Source organism: Musca autumnalis, unplaced genomic scaffold (genome assembly GCF_047663935.1).
Source record: "Musca autumnalis isolate F117 unplaced genomic scaffold, ASM4766393v1 scaffold_3, whole genome shotgun sequence".
NCBI lineage: Eukaryota > Metazoa > Arthropoda > Insecta > Diptera > Muscidae > Musca > Musca autumnalis.
This window is the reverse complement of record NW_027411866.1, coordinates 195750048-195765139: the sequence shown is the minus strand read 5'-3', so window position 1 is coordinate 195765139 and position 15092 is coordinate 195750048. Positions and strand designations below refer to the sequence as shown.

Genomic DNA, 15092 nt, shown 5'->3' with positions numbered 1-15092 from the left:
TTTTTAGGCCGCTATGACCCATTGATAACAATTTCAGTTCGATATAGCATTTAGAAGTATTTTTGTCACACCTTCCCATGTAAGTGCCACCACTGTGCGTTGGTATCTGTCATTTCTTACGTCGCTTAGTTCTTCGTAGTAGTCAAGAAGCCTAAATGCGTAGGTATAGCTAATTCGCTCTGAAAATGTAGCTAAAAACGGCGTACTTATTTACAAACAAATATTTAACAAACTTTTTTATGTATAAATCTTTAATCATTAAAACCTTTCTAATGTGTTCCATATTCACATGAAGTGAAAACAATAATATAAAAATCGACATAAAGAAATAATGTTCCGCTACCTTGAAGTTACCTCTCTTCACTTACACAAAAACTGCAAAAAAGAAAACCAACAGAGCATACTGGACCTTGGGGATCAGGTTGTTCCACATGAAATAACTGTGTTAATTAGCTTTTAATGCCACATCAAATTGTTGATGGTTTGCTTTAATTATTGTCTTTCTACTCGGTTTTAGTTCGCCATTTTCTTTTTCGCTTTCCTCTGATGTACCCACCATCCAAACCCATTGAAATGAACAAAGCAAAATACGAATACTTTGCGGCAAAACTTTAAACAATGAAACGTGCAAAATCTTTTTGGAAGTTTTCGAATGTTTGGCCATTTCCGAATAGTTTCGTCGTTAACTGTTGTAATAGCATGTTGTTAGGTTATGTAAAGGTAATTTAAATTGCAAGTAAAAGAAAATGGGTGTTTGAATGCTAGAGAATAATTTGAAAAAGTTTATTTACTACGTGGGTGGGTACATATGTATGTTTGGGAAGTAATTGTGGACAATGGCGGACTAAAATATGAGAAAATACATGTTTCATACTCGCGATACAACGGCTTGTGGCCGGTGTTAAATGCCACCTTTGAACCCCCTTCACTAAAAGTCGTTCCTACGCCAGTTCATTTTGCTGTGATGTAAAGTTTTAAGTTTACACTTGTAAACTCCTTCAGTTTGTTTAATGAACACCGAAGTTTTTTATGCAGACTTGTTTAGATTGCTTATTGAACTGTTAACTACATTCGGTAAAGTTTTGTAACCTAGTTTGAACATTTAACAGATGCGGCCTTCAATTCCTTTCTTATCATTTTGAAACTCATTTTGTTTAAATTGTTAAATTTATTTAAAGTTCCCAATAATACTAAATAACATTTATTTTTTATCAATAGGTTTTGTTTAAATTAAAAGAAGAACAAGTAAGAACGGCGTTAAGTTCGCCGAGGCCACAAAAAATGGGAGCGATTATGTAGTTTCCTTTCGTTTATGAAAGCAATATTGAACTTTTGTATCCTCTGACAATACACAATGTTAGATTACACCAATTCCGGTTCGATAACTTGACAAACAAAAACCTTCGAAATACATAAAATTGACCAATACCGGTTCATGGGGGTAGACTTAAACTTTTTCTATATTCTTGGAACACAAAATTCCAATTAACAACCAATTCGGTAGAAAATGTGAATCTTCAGCCGGCTAAGACGAGCCGTCGCACATTGGTTCAGAATCGTTTTTCCCTTGTCAAAACTCTATATCTTTTGGACGGATAGAGATATTTTCTACATTAAAAACTGGCTTACACATTAAAAACTGGCAAACTTAAAATTTTGAGTTGTTTCATAGTTTTCATAAAAATATGAGGGTTTTTGAGTTTTTTATATGTTTTAACTATTTGAACACGGTCAAATACCAATAAAAAAACCAGTGCAAAACCAGTAAGGAAAGGATCAAAGCCGTGCGGGGCCAACTATATGATACCCTACACCACTGTGAATAGGTAAAATATATATGGGAGCTAAATCCAAATGTGAACAGATTACTATTCATTTTGGCACATATATTTTTAGACCAAACACCGTCTCACATTCCAAATTTCATCAAAATTAAACATGCATAGCGTCTTTGGTGTATCAAATACCTTAAATCGGTCGAAAATATATATGGGAGCTATATCCAAATCCGAACCGATTTCGATAAAATTTGGCACACTTATTTCTAGACGTAGGGGATGGAAGATACCTAGGAACGGTCCTGACCGGTTTTAACATGACAAAGCCCAGGATTTATCTTGGTCCCTCTTTCATCTCAAGTGGACACTGTCCTCCCCGTGGTGTCACCTGGGGAACTGCCTTTAACACCCGTTAAAGGTAGTGAGCTAACATGTGCCGCGCGTTCACCCATAAGAACGTTAAAAACTTGGGTTTGGGCGTCGGGTTAGTAACCCTTCCCTAGAAAAAACAGCTTACTATGAAAAAACTAAATAAAAAAAAAAACAAACACCTCCAAAGTTGACGAACCCTGCAAACGTTTTAAGGACCATGATCTGCGAAACTGCACCTGGAATGTTCGCACTCTTTATAGAGAAGGTGCAGTCTTCGCATTGGCAGACGTACTTGAAAAGTACAAGGCCGATATTACTGCCATATAGGAAATACGATGGATTGGGAAAGGCGTCACAATAACACCTAAAGGTGACGCACTGTATTATAGCTGCCATGACGTAAAGCATGAGTTTGGTTGCGGATTCGTAGTTAGTCGGAGACTAAAACATCTGGTATCAAGCTTCACCCCAGTGAATGAAAAACTGGCTGCAATTTGAATAAAAGCCAAATTCTTCAAAATCAGCGTTATTTGCGCTCATGCTCCCACTGAAGAAAAGGACGAACAGACCAAAGATATATTTTACGAGCGCTTAGAAGAAACATATGAGCATTGCCCTGCCCAAGACATTAAAATCATTCTAGGCGATTTTAATGCCAAAATTGGAAAGGAGAATATCTTTGGCCCAACAGTCGGGAAATTCAGTCTCCACAGTGAAACATCTGACAATGGTATGAGGCTGATAGACTTTGCAGCTGCAAAAACATAGTAGTTAGCAGTACCAGATTTAATCATCATGATATTCATAAGGGCACCTGGCTGTCTCCAGATCAAAGGACAAGTAATCAAATTGATTATGTTGTGATAGATGGAAGACATTCATCGAGCGTGTTGGATGTACGATCGTTCCGAGGCGCAAACATTGATAAACGGTTAGACGTAGCAAACAAAGTCAGAACAGACACAACACGAAAGTTAGACATCGGTAAGCTGCAATCACAACAGATAGCCACAGCATATTCCACTCAAATAGCCCAGTTGCTTATTCAAGGCACTCCTCATCCCGATAACATATAAGCGCATTAGCAAAGCATTGCCCACTCCATGCAAACAGCCGCAAAATCCATACTTGGATACCAGAGACCTCCAGCAATGAATCCATGGTATGATCAGGAGTGTCGTGCTGCCACCGAAGAGAAAAATGCGGCATATAGGGCTACTTTACAATCCATAGCAACGCGTAGCGCACGAGAGATATAGGGAGAAAAGGAGAGAGGAGAAACGTTTTTTCCGCAGGAAAAAGAGAGAGATGGAAAAGCGGGAGTGTGAAAAAATCGAGATGTACAGGAGCCAGAATGAAGTACGAAAATTCTACCAAAGAGTCAAGCATCAAACTGATGGCTTTGGTACAGGCACATCCTCCTATAGAGACCACCAAGGTAATTTGGTAACTGATACAGATAGTGTACTCAGGATATGGAAAGAACATTTTTCAAAACTGTTGGTATCCAATAGCAGCGAAGACGACGAAGATACCAAGATGAGGAAAAGACAGCAATAAATCGGCTGAAGATTAATAAGGCAGCAGGAGCCGATGGCTTACCAGCCGAGCTGTTCAAAACCGGAGGCGACACGCTGATAAGGTGTATTCATCAGCTAGTTAGCACCATCTGGCAGGAAGAACGAGTACCCGATGATTGGAACCAGAGTATCCTGTGCCCCGTCCACAAGAACGGAGATAAGACTGTATGCTCTACTCCCTATTGCCTACAAGATCGTGTCAGGGATATTGTGCGAACGACTAAAGCTATGGTCAACGAGGTAATTGGACCATACCAATGCGGCTTTAGACCTGGCAGTCCACCATTGACCAGATATTTACCCTGCGGCAAATCCTGAAGAAGACCCAAGAGATGCAGATCGACACCTACCACCTTTTTGTCGATTATAAAGCAGCCTTCGACAGCCCGCTGCGCTCAAAGGTATTCCAAGCCATGTCTGAATTTGGTATCCCAGCAAAGCTCATCCGGCTTTGTAAAATGACTTTAACTGACACGAGGTCCTCAGTTAAAATCGGAAAGAACCATTTCGAAGAGTTTGGTACCAAAAGAGGTTTCAGACATGGAGACAGCCTTTCGTGTGATCTCTTCAACATCCTGCTGGAAAAGGTTATACGAGAGGCAAACGTCAAAAGAAGTGGCACAATCTACACCAATAGTCACATGTTACTGCTTATGCTGATGATATAGACATCATGGGCCGATCAGTAAAAGAATTAACTGATACCTTTATGAAGGTCGAAGGAGAATCTGCTAAAGTAGGTCTGGTGGTAAACGGCGAGAAGACCAAGTTGATGGTGTCGACGCGCAATGCGCCCATTGCGCTCGGACCAACTGTGGAAGTTGGTTCCTATAATATTGAGGTAGTAAAAGACTTCGTCTACCTCGGCACCTCCGTAAACACAACAAACGACATCAGTTGCGAAATAAAAAGAAGTATTTTATTGGCCAACAGATGCTACTTTGGTTTAAGTAAGCAGTTTAAAAACAAAGCCACATCTCGTCAAACAAAAATAACGCACTACAAAACACTGATACTACCCGTGCTGATGTATGGCTCCGAAGCCTGGGTACTTGCGCAAGCAGACATGGAAGTGCTTGGTGTGTTTGAGAGAAAAATTCTGCGAAAGATCTACGTACCAATCTGCGTTGACGGTGAATATCGACGTCGCATGAACCACGAGCTGTATCTGCTATACAACGACATCAATATTGTTAAACGTATCGAGATGCAGCGATTGCGTTGTCTAGGCCATATCATAAGAATGAGCGATGATGATCCCGCTAAAAAGGCGTATAAATACGGACCGCTTGGCGGTGCACGCAGAATTGGCAGGCCAAGGAATAGATGGCGCAAACAAGTGGATGATGAGATGAAAAGGCGCGGTATTCCAGAGTGCGAAGCAACAAATAGAGAGAAATGGAGATCTTTTCTTAGTTCGGCCTATGGAACAAATGTTCTGTAATGGGCCAGCTAAGTAAGTAAGTAAGGTTTAAACTGAGGGCAGTGGATTTGCTGCTCATAAACATAGATACACTTACAGGACCTTATCTCTTGACTTCTACAATGCATGCAATAAAAAATAATAAAAATAAAAAGTAACAAAAATAAGAATTTAAATGCGAATTCCCCTAGAAAAGTAGTATATTTCGGACAGGAACCACTTTGAATGAAGGACTTATTAGCTAACAATAATTTCAAAAATAGACCCAAAGGATGAAAATTTTCCATTTTACGGATGAATCTGCAGGGGTGAAACAAAAAGTGTTAAACGGACGGAGCGGAACAAGTACAAAACTATAGACTGAAAGAGAACATCTGTGAAAACGGAACTTTCACTAAAATTGGAATTTACCTGAGGAAAAATAAAATAGCTCACTTTGTGTAAACAATACGGTAATTTATTGAAACAGTTCTTAAAGACAGCAATCGTACCTACCTACCTAACAAAAAAAAATTAAGTATTTTCCAAAATTGCGAAAAAAAATGGTCGCCATAAGGATTACGCCACGCCACCAACTTCCAATATTTTGAACTAATTTTTTTGTTTCCTTAGTTTCAAAATGTTTACTATCTTATCCCATATAGAAATTATCAATCGGTGACGGCAAAAAATTGGGGTTTGGGCCAGGAAAATCTATCCCTGAACCACTGTGCGCCGCCGAAAATATTTTCGCTTCAGTCGGTTTAAATTCAGCCGCCGCTTTATGTTTGTAATAGTAACAAGTAAGAGGTGGCTATAGTCGGACAGATCCGACCACGTGATATCCCCACACCACTTCCTCTAGGTACTAGTTTTCCACGAAATTTACTTTATATGATTGCGACATGTTATGTTATTGATATAATTAATTGATATTTTGCAAAATATATTATTGTTATAATTTGCATCAAAGGAGAGGTCATGAGTTGGAATATGTCCCCAGAATTTCAAATTTGGACCAAAAATTAAAGTGGGATATTTAGCAAATAATTGTCAATGGTCAATTTCACCAAATCAATACTATCCGATAATTTTTAAAAATTATTGGCTTCTTCCTTGACTAAAATTGATACAAAAAGGTGCTAGTACAAAAAGTGCGATTAAAACTGTAGGATCTCTGTATGTACTAGGCTGTAACTACACTGCCGCTCACTTGAATAGAACCCCATGCAACATTTTTTTCAACCTCCATTTTTCCCGAATTATACAAGATATGAAATTTTTAAGTTTTATTATATATTGCTTCATGTGTTTGGAGTAAACTTAGTCATTCATTTTCATTCAAGTCCAATTTGTATAAGAATTATACAAGGAAAACAAAATAAATTCAAAAATTTAAATAAAAAATTTGGCTCATTTGAAACTTGGGAATACTGAAAGATTGTAGTAGAATATCGATGCATATTCACTCTATATTGAAAACGAAGTACTTTCAGTAATATTCAGTAAAAGTACATATATCCCTCCTGATTAAGGATTCACCCGTATATCCTGCTTTGGCAAGGATTCTTTAAATAATCAGGTGTAATGCCTAACAAAGCTTGTTTTTTTCATTCAACAAGTTTATTTTTGGAAGCGTACTGTCTCCTTTAATCGTATATTTTACGCATAAATCATTCCCATACATTTTAGAGAATATTTTCCACTGTAGAATATGACGTCCCCTCCAGGATATCCGCATTTCTTTTCAAAAAATTATGTTTTGATGATTCGAAGTGTACAAAAGTTTATAAAATCGTGATGAAATCGCCACTCAGGATATCCGAAAATGCTTCTCACTACATTTCAAGTGGAAAGTTTTATACCCCAACGAAGACTTAATACCAAATTTCTGTCATTTCGGTGAGGTAATAAAGTACCGTTCTATGGGGGCTATATGAAGACGTGGTCCTATACCGACAAATTTAAAGTGGAAAGTTTTATGTCCCCAACGAAGATTAAATACCAAATTTCAGTCATTTCGGTGGGATATTGAGGCCGCAACCTTTAAAGACCTAAAATCGGAAGGTACCGTTCTATGGAGGCTATATGAAGTAGTGGGCCTTATGCGGAAAAACTTCAGGTGGAAAGTTTTATACCACCAACGAACACTTAATACAAAATTTCTGGTTCTATTGGGGCTATATAATAATTTCAGGTGGAAAGTTTTATACCACCAACGAAGACTTAATACAAAATTTCAGGCATTTCCGTGGAATATTGGGGCCCATAAACTTCAAACTACAGAAAATCGGGTGATGCTGTTCTATGGGATTCCGCTGTCTAATTACACTGTACAACACAACAAATAATTACAAGATAATTCGGCCAGATTATGAAAGAGGACCGATACAAAAAAGACACGTGTATCGGCGTTTTGAAAGTTTACGTCGGGAAGTAACCTTTGGCAATATTACCGACAACAATGCGGGGTATCTTTTTATGAAAAAATTAACCCTCATGCGAGTCACTAAACGGGTCTTTTTGGTCCCTTTTTTCAAAAACGTTTAAAAACTCCTTTAAAATGTGATCGTATCAGATCACAATATTCTACAAAATTATTTGTCATAAAATTGTACTATAGGGCCCCGAATACACCAAAACTCTAAATCGTACCTAAACGCCAGAAATCTGCAAAAAAAATCGTTTTAGGATTAATGTTGTACTTTATCTGAGTTTATTATGTTTTGACCCACAAAACTTCATTCTAGATAGAAGACGTCAAAGACCAAAATATTCTCCATCAAATTTCAATGTAAGTCGCCGAATAAATGAAATATGTATTTGCAATATATATCAAGAAAATATATACATAAATTTGCCAAAAAAAAAAAAACACCCAAATATTTTTATCATGAGATTTAGTTCTAGACGAAAGGTGTTAAAAGAAGAAAAATTCTACACAAAATTTCACTTTAAGTTCCAGAACAAACTAGATATCCAAGTAAAATACTTTGTTAAGAAAAAAACGTTACAAAATTAGATATTATAGGTAAAAATAATTTTTTGCACTTTTAGACACTTAATTAAAATTTATTCCATACTGAGTTAAAATCTCCTAAAATATTTCCCTTTTTGGGGATTGTGTCAAAAGAAGAAATGTTCCAGATCAAATTTCATTATGAGTCTCTGAACCAAAGAAATTTGTAGCTATAATATTTAACATCTCCAGAAGCTTTCGCTTTTCATATATGATTTAGGACCATATTCTACCGTTTTTATTCACATCTTCGTTATCTGCGGCCACAAAAAATATTTTATTGGTGTTTTTCATAACAAGTGAGCAAAGGCTATAGTCGGGACGGGGCCGACCATGTGATACCCTACACCACTATCCCTGTGCATAAACTTTTCACTGGTAAACATTTCTTTTAGGGAATATAATACGACTACCACCAAAAATAATATGCCTCTTTCTCTCTGGGACCCCCATAAGCAACCAAAATTTCGTGACCATCCGATCAAAATTACGACCTGTAGCTTGATTGCAAAAAATGGAAGAATTGGATGCATTACCGACTATTGTGGTATCTCCCTTGCTAGACCACCTTCGCCAACCTCCTTTACACCAATGTAAAGGTAATATTTTCTTCTTCCATTGACAGGCTTTGCCGTTGGAATACCCCTACTAGAATCCGATATATTCACAAAGAATAAAACTTTGAATTTGTCTCCAAATGAGTTTTTCCCCATTTCGACCCCTAAATATTATCCGACTATCACTAAAATCAATAGGCTTCTTCCTCTGTGGGGCCCCCATCTACCCCCAAAAATTTCGTCACTATCCGATCAAAATTCCAACTTGTAACGTGATTTCAAAAAATGTAAATATTGTGTATATAACTGAATTTTGCAATATCTCGGTTTGCTCACTTACGCCAACATACTTTGCATCAATATAAATGAGATCTTTTCTTCTTCCATTGACGGGTATTCCTTTTGGAATACTCCAACCAGAAGCGGAGATATTCGCATAAAAAACGTTGACTTTTCTCCACAAAAGCTTTTTGCTTAGTCCGACTCCTGAATATTATCCGACCATCACCAAACTAAATAGGCTTCTTCCTCTGTGGGACCCGCATCAGCTCCCAAAAAATTCGTGACGATCCAATCAAAATTGCGACCTGTAGCGTGATCACAAAATATTCGGAAAATGGGATGCATTATCTACTATTGCGATATCTCTGCTTTTTGACCACCTACGACAACCTGCTTTACATCGTTGTAAAGGTGATATTTTCTACTTTCCTTGCCATGTTTTGCTTTTGATATACCTCTTAAAGAAACAGAGATATTGGCTTTAAAATAAAATGTTGACTTTTCTCAAAATAAGTGTTTGCCCAGTCCGACCCCTAATTATTATCCGACCATCACCAAAATCAATAGCCTTCTTCATCAATGAGACCCCCATTAACCCTCAAATCTTCGTGATGATCCGATCAAAATTGCGACCTGTAGCGTGATTTCCAAAAAAAATAGAAAAATGGGATGTATTACCGACTATTGCGATATCTCCGTTATTTGGTTACCAACGCCGACCTAGTTTGCATCATTGGGATCTTCTACTTTCAGAGTCAGACTTTGCTTTTGGAAAGTTTTCAACCAAAGCTGTGATATTCGTCAATATAATTAAAATAGCAAAAATGAAAATTGGGGTTTTATTTGCTTCTATTGTCATATCTTCGTTGTTTGATCACCTACGAGCACCTGCTTTACATCATTAGAAAGGTGATATTTTCTACTTTCATTGTCAGGTTTTGCTTTTGGTATACCCCATATAGAAGCTGAGATATTCACTTTGGAAAAAACGTTGTCATTTTATCCACCTAAGTTTTTTGCCCTTTCCGACCCCTAAATATTATCCGACCATCATCAAAATCAATAGGCTTCTTCCCCTCCGGGACCCCTATCAACATACAAAATTTCGTGACGATCCGATAAAAATTGCGACCTGTAGCGTGATTACAAGGTTTAGATGGACAGACGGACGAACGGACGGACTGACGGACGGACACACATAGCCAGATCGACTCAGCTAGTCGAGACATTCATTTTGGTATATATAAGTATGGGTCTGCGACCATTATTTCGATGCGTTACAAACTTTTAGGCCGAAACCAACTTATAATACCCTCCCCACATAGTGGTGTAGGGTATAATAAATTCTTTTAGAAGATTATGTGTGCTCGATCCAAACTGTTTTTGAAATAGCTATGGTGAATATATATGGAAAATATTGATAACCCACATCGGACTTTGTAAAATAACGTATTTTAGCAGAAATGTGAATAAAAACGGCAGAATATGGTCGTAAATCTATATACATATATAAAAATGGTGTAAAAAATGTATAGTAATTCATAAAATGAGAACGGCTAGGCCGATTTCTGTAAAATTTTTTGTCAGTTATTCGTATTTTCGAGGAGAAGGTCTTTACGGAGAAAATTTTGGAAAATCTCTCTGGAAAAGTCGGAAAATTTGAAAAATCGAAAATTGAGTTTTTGTATAAAATTTTATTCCTTAATAGCGAGACGAAGTTCGCCGGGTCCGCTAGTCATATATAAAAAGCGAAAATATTATAGCTAAAAATTTCGTTTGTTCAGAGACTCATAATGAAACTTGACTTTACTTAGATAAAGTACAACATTAACCCTAAAACTTGATTTTACTTTTGACAGATTCCTGACGTTTAGGTACGATTAACAGTTTTGGTGTATTCGGGGATCTATAGTAAAATTTTATGACAAATAATTTTGTGGAATATTTTGATCTGATACGATCACATTTTAAAGGAGTTTTTAAACGTTTTTGCAAAAAAGGACCAAAAAGACCCGTTTAGTGACTCGCATGAGGGTTAATTTTTTTCATAAAAAGATACCCCGCATTGTTGTCAGTAATATTGCTAAAGACACTACATATATACCTAAAATGCAAGGATTCCAAGGAATCTGATGTCGAATATTTCAAAACCTGTAGAAATGGGCGGAACTTGCCACGTCTTTTTAGGTTACTTCCCGACGTAAACTTCCAAAACGCCGATACACATGTCTTCTTTTTTTCGTTCCACTTTCATAATTTGTGCGGAGTTCATGTAATTTTAAAAAAAGTTCATTTTTTTTTTGTACTGTGTTATAACACATCAATTTATCTCTAGTTTCTGATGTGTTCTAAAGTTTGACCATATCGATAGGCCCAATACTTCACTTTCTCTCTCGCCTACAAAACCATATTTCCAAAGAGCTAACAACACATATTCCACATATTATTTTTATTCAAGTAGGTTTATAAGTTTAATGAGCTAACACCCGTTTCAACTTATGACTAACTTTGTTTAGAGGAACACACTTAAACTAACTACGGATATAAATTATTTTTGATATTTGACACGGTCAATGATACTTCCTCTTCGTTTTCAATGAAATAGTAATTGCTATTCAATTGGGTTTGTTTTGATATCATGCGTTATCTACAATTATGTCATGCTTCCCAACGCTAAATGACGAATTCTGATAAAGTGTCAAGAATATTAATTATCTACAAAAATACGACACTTTCTTAGGTATTCACAACACGATTGGAGTGGGTAGACACAAAACATTCAATTCATTTTTTATCCAACAAATTTTATTTTGGCTAAGTAACAAACAAAATTAACTACAAAAAATATATATTTATATATATAAAAAAATTATAAATAACACTTACAAATAATTTATATTTTTTAAGGAATGCTTGTGAAGGCAGCTGATGAAGCTGAGGCACTGGCATATGCGCTTGAATATGAACGACCGTAGCCATGTACTGCACCGCCAGCTGTTGCAATTCCACCGCTGCTACTGCTAATGGCTGAGGCTGAAGCACTGCTGCTCGAAGAGGCAAAACTTGATGCACCACTTCCACCATAGGTGCCAGAAGTAACGGAACCTTTGTTGTAGTTTGTATTATGCCCTCCAGATCCCTTTGATGAACTTGCATAGCCTCTGTTACCACCACCATACGGTTTTCGTTGACTTGCCGAACCAAAATCTACACCGCTTGCCGCACCAGCATTTGCATTTGCTCCACTAACAGCAATGCCACCTGTTGCTTCATTTATGTCTTGGATATTTGTATATCCCCCTGCGGAATGACCAGAAGCTTCCTCAACTTTCTCTTCAATTTGTGGTTCATTTGATGGCTCAGTATCGGGAAATGCAATAATACCTGTGTTACCCTTACCATAACTCAAGCTATTTACATTTCCAACATAAGTGGCTTGACCATTATGAGCAGAACTCGTAGCTTCCTGGCCATTCCAATTGCTACTCCCGGCAGAAGAGCCTGCTGTGCTTTGGGGAAAGGCTACATAACCATTACCTTTTCCCTTACCGTTGTTATTTTCTGATCCGCTAGATGGTTTGTTGTTTTCCCAAGATCCAGAATTGCTGTTTTGGGATGGTGGTCCATATGCTGTGTCTGGCTGCTGCTGATTTTCGCCACCAATGGATATATGAACACTTGGTTCACCATTTGCAGAAGAAGAAGAAGAAGGATTATATGAACCCGATGCTACTCCTCCACCTGATGTTGACGAGGGTCTGTAATGATTGGCCACATATTCATCAAAACTAATTCCGGTGTGGCCAACAGAAGAAGATGATGATGTTGATGATGAGGAAGAAGATGTTCCCGCAATTGATGCAATCAACTCAGGATTAATATCGGCATGACCACTAATGGAAATGTGAACACCGTTGTCGTCACCAACATTTGTGGAAGAGGGATTATTATTGACATGAGGTTTTATGGGTCTGCCTTCCGAGGAGTTAGGTCTTCCAGGGTTTATATTTGAATTTGGAAATCTACCTCCAGCTGATGAAGCGGGCCTCTGGCTATTAGGTACATATGCACCAGATCCCCCACCAATACCAGATGATGTACCCATGATACTTCCGCCATCTCCATTAATAGGTCCACCAGGGTTAATATTTGAATTTGGTACTCTGCCACCAGCCGATGAGGAGGGCCTATTATTTTGGGGTACATATCCACCAGGTCTACCACCACCACCCGAGGAAGAGCTGCTTACAATAACTCCACCATCACCATTGATGGGTCTTCCAGGATTTACTTGTGTATTTGGTAACCTACCACCATTCGAGGAATGAGGTCTGCTATTATTGGGTACATAGCCGCCTGAGCTACCACCTACACCTGAAGATGTGCTTACAACAATTCCACCAGCGCCATTAATTGATCCTCCTGGGTTGTTATTATTATTTGGAATATTGCCTCCGTTTGAACCGTGAGGATTAACTTGTGTATTTGGTAACCTACCGCCATTCGAGGAATGAGGTCTGCTATTATTGGGTACATAACCGCCTGTGCTGCCACCTACACCACTAATTGATCCTCCTGGGTTGATATTATTATTTGGAATATTGCCTCCGTTCGAACCGTGAGGTCTATTGCTGTTGGGTACAAAACCCCCAGGTCTTCCGCCGCCATTAATTGGTCTTCCAGAATTTATGCCTGTATTTGGAACATTGCCTCCATTCGTTGGTCTATTGCTATTGGGTACATATCCACCTGGATGGCCGCCACCATTAATTGGTCTGCCAGGATTTAGGTTTCCATTTGGAACATTACCTCCACTGGCAGAGTGAGGTCTACCAACGGGTATGCCGGCACCACTATGTGGTCTTCCAGGATTTAAATTAGTATTAGGATTACCTCCATTTGCATGATGAGGTCTATTGCCATTTGGTATATGACCAACAGGCCTGCCGCCAATACTAGATGATGTTCCAACAACAATTCCACCTTCACCATTTACACCGAGTGTAGTGCCATGTTCAATACCCAAACCACCTCCATCAATCATGACCACAATGCCAGGACCCTTATGGCCTTTTCCTGAATTGCTGCCAGCAAGACCTCCTTGTACAGATGAATGCAGGCCATGGACCACTTCACTTAAAATGCCTCCAAAAACATCTGATATTCCTTCTTCTAAATCTCCCAAATCGACCGTCTTTTCCAAGTTGATGGTACCATGGACAACACCAGGCACAACTGTGGAAACTGTGGCACCTCCACCAGAATAAGAACCACCTTCCAAGACACTTTCACTTCCAGAATTAGAGGAAACACCAGAATAGCTGCCACCACCGGAATTACTGCTGCCACCAGAGTAACTACCGCCTGAAGAAAAACTGCTACCACCCGCATAACTTCCTCCGGTTGCAACACCGCCACCAGCGGCAGCTGAAGCTGATGCCGTTGCAAAACTTCCAGCACCAACACCAGAACCACCGCCATAACCACCAGCCAACACTAAAATTCAATTTGCAATTAACATCTTTTGTGGTCATTCTCCACTCCCAGCTCCACTCCAAACTTACCCATTTGATTTGTAGCCAATATCAGCATTATCATCATGACTGCTTTCGACCACCACATCTTTTTGCTGGAATTTCGTTTGTTACTTGCTTCTGTCATGTTCAATATACAATTACCATTGGCGGAGCACTTACACTTGGCATTTATATTGGCTTCGTCTTCCAATTGTGTACGGATTTTTTATTATTTTTTTGTGAGTAGCTTGGGTTCTACTCGCTTTGCTTTTTGCTACTCATTAAGAATTTAAATATTAATTGGTTCTCTCCCAGCCAAATGTGCGACGGTTGCTGACTTCTATATTTGGGCGGTCAGTCAGTCAGCTTAGGGGGGTGGGTGAGGTAGTCGTTGGGTTTTTATTTTGTCGATATTCCATCAATATGGCAGTATGGGAAAATCCCTTGGCCAATCAAGTAGTGAAAATTGCAAACAAAAATCAAATTTTTGAGAGTAGTAATTATATCAAAACGTGACACGTTCCTCCAATTGCCAGCGGATTTTGTTAGAAGCAAATATGGAGAATCCCATATTGCTCATTGGGGC

General features: G+C 38.4%; 1 protein-coding gene across 1 annotated transcript; it reads right to left on the bottom strand.

Moving 5' to 3' along the window:
• Positions 1 to 11773: 11773 nt before the first annotated feature.
• On the bottom strand, positions 11774 to 14767 carry LOC141398659 (uncharacterized). Its single transcript, XM_073976180.1, has 2 exons — positions 14555 to 14767; positions 11774 to 14486 (listed from the first exon to the last, which is right to left on the bottom strand). The coding sequence occupies exons 1-2, from the start codon at positions 14649 to 14651 to the stop codon at positions 11893 to 11895; spliced, it is 2691 nt and encodes an 896-aa protein (XP_073832281.1). The 5' UTR covers positions 14652 to 14767; the 3' UTR covers positions 11774 to 11892.
• Between the last annotated feature and the right edge of the window lie 325 nt (positions 14768 to 15092).